Raw genomic sequence first — 7,269 nt, 5'->3', positions numbered from 1 at the left:
GTCTTGATTTCTGTTACAAATATTTGATTTATGTACAATTAACCAGCAATTATATTTAAAATTCGTGCTTGTACCTGAGCTTTAATTATTAGATTAGTCATTTTGCCCACATCATTATTTTCTTTTCATTCTAGAAAGACTAATGGATGTTTATAGTTGTGAACAAAAATACATTACAAATACAGATTCATAAAATTGGCTATAGTAGTAACTATAAAAATAGGCCTATACTTTTTAGAATTCAAAATGTTAATATTATAAAAAATACAATTTAAAATATAAGCAATAATTAATTTCAAATATGATTTACCAATCTATCCCGTGGACAGTTAGGTGACATCAGAGCAGTTTCCAGCCTAGTCCAAAATAAGGCCTGCCTTTCTGGTTGTTTATGCCATCGTATATATGTTTTCTCCATAAGAGTTTTGTGTAAAAGAGTTGGCATGTCTTTTACCGACACCTTTTCAAGAAGCAGAACAATCAAGATATTCTCATGGTTGCCAAACATCCGCATACGTGCCATCTCAAGCTCAAAATTACACCATTCACTCTCTGCAAAGCTTTTCGAAACTACCAATACTACTTTTTGGCTGTTTTTAATAGCGTTTACAATATTGTTTGCAATACTATCTCCTCCAAGAAAATCCCGGTAATCAACGCATATTTTAAAATTACGTTGGGTCTCTAATGCAGGATGTAACACATTGAGGACCCAATTTTGATCTTTACTGTTGTAAGCTATAAACGCATCATATAGTTTATCTGCATTAGGTGGTCCTTCAACTGCAAATTGTTCGTATTGTTTATGAAGACGTCGTTGTTGAATCCAGAGCTGTACATCAGATCTCATGTAAAATAACAGACAAACTCCGATTGCCAAAAAGATAGTCACGGCTAAACAAGTCAGTACTATTAACACAACCTTTTTACACGCTAACTTTCCAATATCTATTGTTTCAAGAGACTGTCGATGGGTTGAACTTACGTTAAAGCATTCCATTTCAATGTGTGCTTTAGTTTCCTCCATCCAATACTTAAGCCAGACTATATTGCAAGTACACTTAAAAGTATTGTTTGATAGATTTAGATAAGATACCTTTTCAAGTTTTGCTAATCCGGTGTTTCTTGACGCAGTAGAAAGACGATTATTACTAAAATCGATATAACGTAGTTTTTTATGTGAATTTGAAAATGCATTTTTGTGTATTTTTTGTATTCCATTAGAGGATAAATTTAGAAGAATTAGCGATGAAAGGTCTTTGAAAGTTGTTTTAGAAACTTCCGTTAAATTGTTTGAGGACATAAGAATTTTTTTTAGTTTTTTATTCTTTATAAAGATGTCTTTCTCAATTATAGATATTCCGCAATGTGATAAATCTACTATTTCCAGAGACACCAGATCGGCAAACCATTTGCTACACAGCTTATGAAGTTTGCTGTTTGCACGTAGAGAAAAAAAACTCAGCTTTCTTAAACCATGAAATGCATCGTCTGAAATGTTTTCACCAACCAATTCATTATTAGCCAAGTCTAATTTTTCCAACAACTGAAGCTCTTTAAATGTGTTTTCATGTAATGAATGTATATCATTACTCATTAGGTATAGTTCTCGTAGATTCTTGTACTTGGAAAAAGTGTAAACCTCGAGTGATTTTATACCACAGTATGAAATATTCAATATGTCTAAGTTCTCCAAACCTCGAAACCAGTAATTTTGCAGTCTACCTAAGTACGTGTTGTGAGATAAATCGAGAAATTTTAGATAGTTTAAACCAAGAAATGAATCAACTTCGATCGTTTGAATTCCACAATATGACACATCCAATATTTCCAGGGATAAAAGATCAACACACCATTTTCTACGTATCTTTAAAAGTTTGGGGTTTCCACGTAGAGACAAAACTTTCAGACTTACTAAACCTCGAAATGCATCGTCTGAAATGTTTTCACTAACTAATTGATTATAAGAAAATTCAAGTTTTTCTAAAAGAATAACGGTGTTAAATGTGTTCGCGTGTAGAACATGTATTGGATTAAGTGCCAGATCAATCGATTTCAACTGTTTTAGATACTTAAAAGTATTCTCTTCAAGACTGTAAATTTTACAAGACGATATATCTAATATTTCCAGAGACACAAGATCCTTAAACCAGTAATAGTTTAACTCAAGCAGGTCGTTATTGGATAGATCCAACTCCTTTAGTTTCGACAAACCTCGAAAAGCATCCATTTCAATGTATCCAGATGTTAGGAAGTTACTAGACATTTTCAAAATGTATAGATCTTGCGTTGTTATAAAGGAATTGTTTCTTATAGATTGAATATCGTTCATATGTAAGTAATAAACATTAGCATCAGTTGGAACCTTACTTTGTGATGGAATAGTTTGTAATTGTTTATCCTTGCAGTTCACTACACGCCTATACACGTTGTTGTTGTTGGTTGGGCAATATGTGCAATTACATTGCTCTGGGCATCGTAGTTCACTTTCAGGCTGTGTTCTTGCATACGGCTTGTGCTTGTAACATACCGGTACCTGATATTCACAAGAAGACTCAAGAAGAAAAGCACTCAAGAACTCAAAAATATACAGACACAATATCTTAAGATTCATCTTCATGAGTAAGTTCAGACTGCAAATAATGCAACAATATTCTAATAATCTTTTGCAATTTGGAATGATTTTTTTTGTTCTGTTCTGACAAACAAATTATTGAGTTCCTGTTGATTTTGTTATTCCTTTCAGCCCTAAAGTTTCAGAAGACGTGTATTTTCATTCATGATAAGAAGAGAATTCAGACCCTTATGCAAAACCTTAGTGTTATTCTATTTATTGTCACGAGATAGCATATTGTTTTAAATACAATACTTCAGGCTAAAATCCGTTAATGACGTAATCTACTATTTTTAAACAAAACAAATACATAATCGTTTAATGCACGACAAATCTTACTTGATGTTGATGATATATTGATTTCCCACATCCAATCTTGAATACTATACAACAAATATATATTATATATATTTATATCTTTATATATCTTGATAAGATTACAATTAGATAAAATTCTATAAAATACAGTAAAGCATTATCCTCTGGCATTAGAAGGGCATAGAGCGACCCAATGTGTGTTTCCGGTCGCCAAACTATCATGGCAAAGCACTCGAGGAAGCTATACGCTGCGGTTTAGAAACTATATGCCGTGACATGTTTGGTATCATTTGTGTTACTAACGTACTCTTATATATATTATAACAGAGAGTGTGTGCGTTAATTCTTTGTACACATAGGATATTAAAATGATCAGAATTGTACTGGGAATGTTTTAATGACATTTGAATCGCGCAAAGGCAGGGGAGGTGGGAGTAATGGGGTATCAAAATGACAGGAATTTGTACTGGTAAGGTTTTAAATTACAAACCCGTCCTGGATTTGGGCCGGGGTGAGAGTTGAAGTTACACGCTTTGGAATAATTTACAATTTATAAGAAAGGTAAAAGAAATTTATAAATTAGGAATATCTATACCATTTAAAAATGTATCTGTATGAATGTATATGTATCTTTGGTAATGCATGTATATCAAACACGAAGGATGGCATGAAGTGTCTTAACTTATTAGCACAACCTACTACCTTAAAGGTAAAGGAACACTAGTACTACTATATTTGAAAATCCCACCTGAAAGTGATATAAGGCCTACTATTTCTATATTTAAAAACAGGTCTAAACCGCTATAATTTAGAACTTTTTATTTTCTATCCTGCTGATTTACTCTAGCCCCCCTCGTCGGGGAACCTAGCCCCCCCCCCCCCCCCCCCCCCCGTCGGGGAACACGGGTACTTTTTGTCGGGGAATATAATATACAGTAAAAAACGTTCGCGTTCACTTCATATAGCTTCAGCGCCTAGAAAACCACGACGTTCCATTGACCGTGAGAGTACGTCAGAGGGCTATTATGCACTTTTATGCATTCATTATTGCCAGCGATCTAACTACTAAACAATAGCTAGTATGCACTTGTTTGGCGGTATCCCTTTGTACGAATCGTTCACCGTTGGATCGAGACGCGTAATATCATGTTCCATCCAGGGACCAAAATGTGTAATGTAGTTATTTTCCAGGCGAAGTTTACCGACGGTTACCGAAGGGAACACGGGTACCTTTTGTCGGGGAATATAATATACAGTAAAAAACGTTCGCGTTCACTTGGTAGCTTCAGCGCCTAGAAAACCGCGACGTTTTATTGACCGTGAGAGTACGTCAGAGTGCTATTATGCAATTTATATGCATTCATTATTGCCAGCGATCTAACTTACTACTAAACATTAGCTAGGTACGCACTTGTCTGGCGGTATCCCTTTGTACGAATCGTCCACCGTTGAGTCGAGACGCGTGATATCAAGTTCCATCCAGGGACCAAAATGTGTAATGTAGTTATTTTCCAGGCGAAGTTTACCGACGGTTACCGAAGGGAACACGGGTACTTTTTGTCTGGGAATATAATATGCAGTAAAAAGCGTTCGCGTTCACTTGGTAGCTTCAGCGCCTAGAAAACCGCGACGTTTTATTGACCGTGAGAGTACGTCAGAGTGCTATTATGCAATTTATATGCATTCATTATTGCCAGCGATCTAACTTACTACTAAACATTAGCTAGGTACACACTTGTCTGGCGTTACCCCTTTGTACAAATCGTTCAACGTTGGGTCGAGACGCGTGATATCATGTTCCATCCAGGGACCAAAATGTGTACTGTAGTTATTTTCCAGGCGAAGTTTACCGACGGTTACGTCGTGTACTGTGTCGACGTACGCTACACTACAGCAAAAACGAATTATGTTAATTGTTCGTATGTTCACCAATTTTTTTACAAGTAACCTTCTGTACCGTGGGGCACCTAAAATAAATATTTCATGCATTACTAAACAAAAAAACATGCCATTTTCGCTTAGCCAACATCTTATTATAGCTAAGTTATTAAATTTTCAATGTCCTGTATGTCATGAATTTCTCACCACTCGGAAGTCCAGATGGTACGCACGCATACACTTGGGAGGAATAAACCTTTTTTTTCCCGACTGAAAAAGGTCTACGCTTGCGTTTTTTAAGCCTCTAGGCCTGATGTTTCCAAAGTATAAAATGCAATTTTTTGAAGACCTGCAGCTCTAGTTTTAAACATTTTCTTAGCTCAGCCCCAACAATAAAGCTGGTCATATTTCGAAGTACAAGAAGTGCATTTTCCGGGACCTAACATCTCTATTTTTCCAACATTTCTTAGCTCAGTCACAACCATGATAGGGACTTATATATTTTGTTTCATGTTTTGAAGTATAATAAGTCCAATTTCCGGGACCTCCAACTCTATTTTTCTAAATTTTCTTCAAACTTTTATTTTTTAAATTGAAAAATATAGATTGAAACAGTCATCGCGCATCGTTTTTTTGCACGCTGTATTTTATTTATGCATTATAAAAAATGGAAAAAATGGCTACCCTAAATCTGATGAAATGACCTCAAATGACGCTAGAACGCGTTGCTTCCGGGGGCTTCGCCCCCTGGCCCCCAGCCTAGTGATGCTCGCTTCGCTCGCATAGCCCCCTCGTCGGGGAATGTAGCCCCCGCGTCGGAAAGATCCTGGCGCCACCGCTGCTGATTTATTGTTGTTAGCAATCTCGACTCGTGATGTTTCAAGCATTACGGATATTGATTATCATTAGGCCTATTACTTCCTTTGGATTCACAGAACAATAGTGTAGTTAGTTCAGTTTGCTTACAGTTATAACAACATGATACGAATACAATTGTTCTTTCTACTTTTTTGTATTGTAAAACACGCCAAATTTACAACGATTGGCAATGGACCAATGAACACATGCAATTAAAGGAGACACAGTGGAGCTAAAATGCGATGCAGACTACGTAAATCGCCCAAGTTACGTAGTTTGGTTTCATAATAGCAGTGGTACTACAATCAACGATCAACTACGATGTGTTATTGTCTACCGAATCAACTAAATGGGGAAGATATACAATAATAAAGTATATAACCTTCATATAACAAACTTTTCATTCCGGCCTCCTATATTATGCTTTATACTAAATGGTGATGATAAACAGATTGATTCAACTTGGACAGTATTATCTACCTCCTGGCCACATAATACCGCCAACATCTTCCCTTAACTGCAGTATTGATACAATGAATGCAGAAATTGATTACATGTCAATGTGAAGGCGGTGATGACCCTCCACCTTTACTGACCTTATTGATAGACGGAGAAGAAGAAACAGACTCAATACACAAAACCAAGTTCATACCTTAACCAAAAGTATAAGCTTAACAGAAAATCATATCGATGTGTTATTTAAGTGTAAGATGGTAAGCGCTGCACAGATCAGTCCAGATTATTGTTCCTTCAAGCCATTGCCATCTGTTTCAATTGTTCCATTTCAACCATCTGTCAGAGAGAACGAAACCCTGGAATTAAGTTGCCAAACTACCAGAAGTGATGTGTTCAACCAAGAATTTGAATGGTCAATTGATAGGTTATCTTGCAGAACTTTATCACTTGATAACTCAACAGTTTCAAACATCCTCAGCATTTATAATGTACCAATGTCATTCAATAACTGTAGTGTAACTTGTGTAGTGAAATTAATTGGAAGTGCTACTGTCACTATTAGAGTCACGTCTAGAATCACGAAAACGACCGAGATGTCTGTTACACTTTCTACGATGTCCACTGATGAAATGTATTAAAAAACTAGTCCGATGGCCATTGAGTCTATAATTGTAATTGCAAGTTGTTTAACTGTGTTTATACCTATAATGAAAAAGCGTGTGTGTTCTCAGACGAAAGATTAACAATAACAAATTATCCAATCACCAAAATGTAAATTTTCAATCAAAAAAGGATGATTTATATGTTCAACATGTTCCAGTACAATAATCAAGAAAACACGTCGCCAGTTTCTCCAGAGTCAACTAATTCAGGACCAATCACTTTGCAGTGGAATCGTATACGAAAACGTACAGTTAGACAATGACGATTCTGAAAAAGAAGCTGCTGAATGTGCCCCTCTACGTAGCTTGAACTATGTTGAATTGGATTTAAGGTCTTCTTCGGATTATACAGTAGTTGATAAAAGTACGCAACCTACGTTGTACTCGGATAATGTTCTATCTTAGTTACTTTTTCTATAAGGCCTACCTGGCCTGTAAGGTTATTCTTAAAACGTCTGATTCTGTAAGGTCTCTGATACGTTC

The 7,269-nt window shown here is 36.0% G+C and overlaps 1 protein-coding gene across 1 annotated transcript; it reads right to left on the bottom strand.

Annotated features, from left to right (window-relative positions):
• Positions 1-2,614, bottom strand: LOC144835449 (toll-like receptor 4). The gene has a single exon (XM_078690535.1). The coding sequence runs from the start codon at positions 2,612-2,614 to the stop codon at positions 296-298; it is 2,319 nt and encodes a 772-aa protein (XP_078546661.1). The 3' UTR covers positions 1-295.
• Between the last annotated feature and the right edge of the window lie 4,655 nt (positions 2,615-7,269).

This window comes from Antedon bifida, chromosome 1 (genome assembly GCF_963402885.1).
Source record: "Antedon bifida chromosome 1, ecAntBifi1.1, whole genome shotgun sequence".
NCBI lineage: Eukaryota > Metazoa > Echinodermata > Crinoidea > Comatulida > Antedonidae > Antedon > Antedon bifida.
Note: the sequence above shows the minus strand (reverse complement) of the source record. Positions and strands in the feature narration are given on the sequence as shown.

Coding starts and splice junctions, on each gene's coding strand:
- LOC144835449 (XM_078690535.1), bottom strand. CDS start 2,614: ATGAATCTTAAGATATTGTGTCTGTATATTTTTGAGTTCTTGAGTGCT.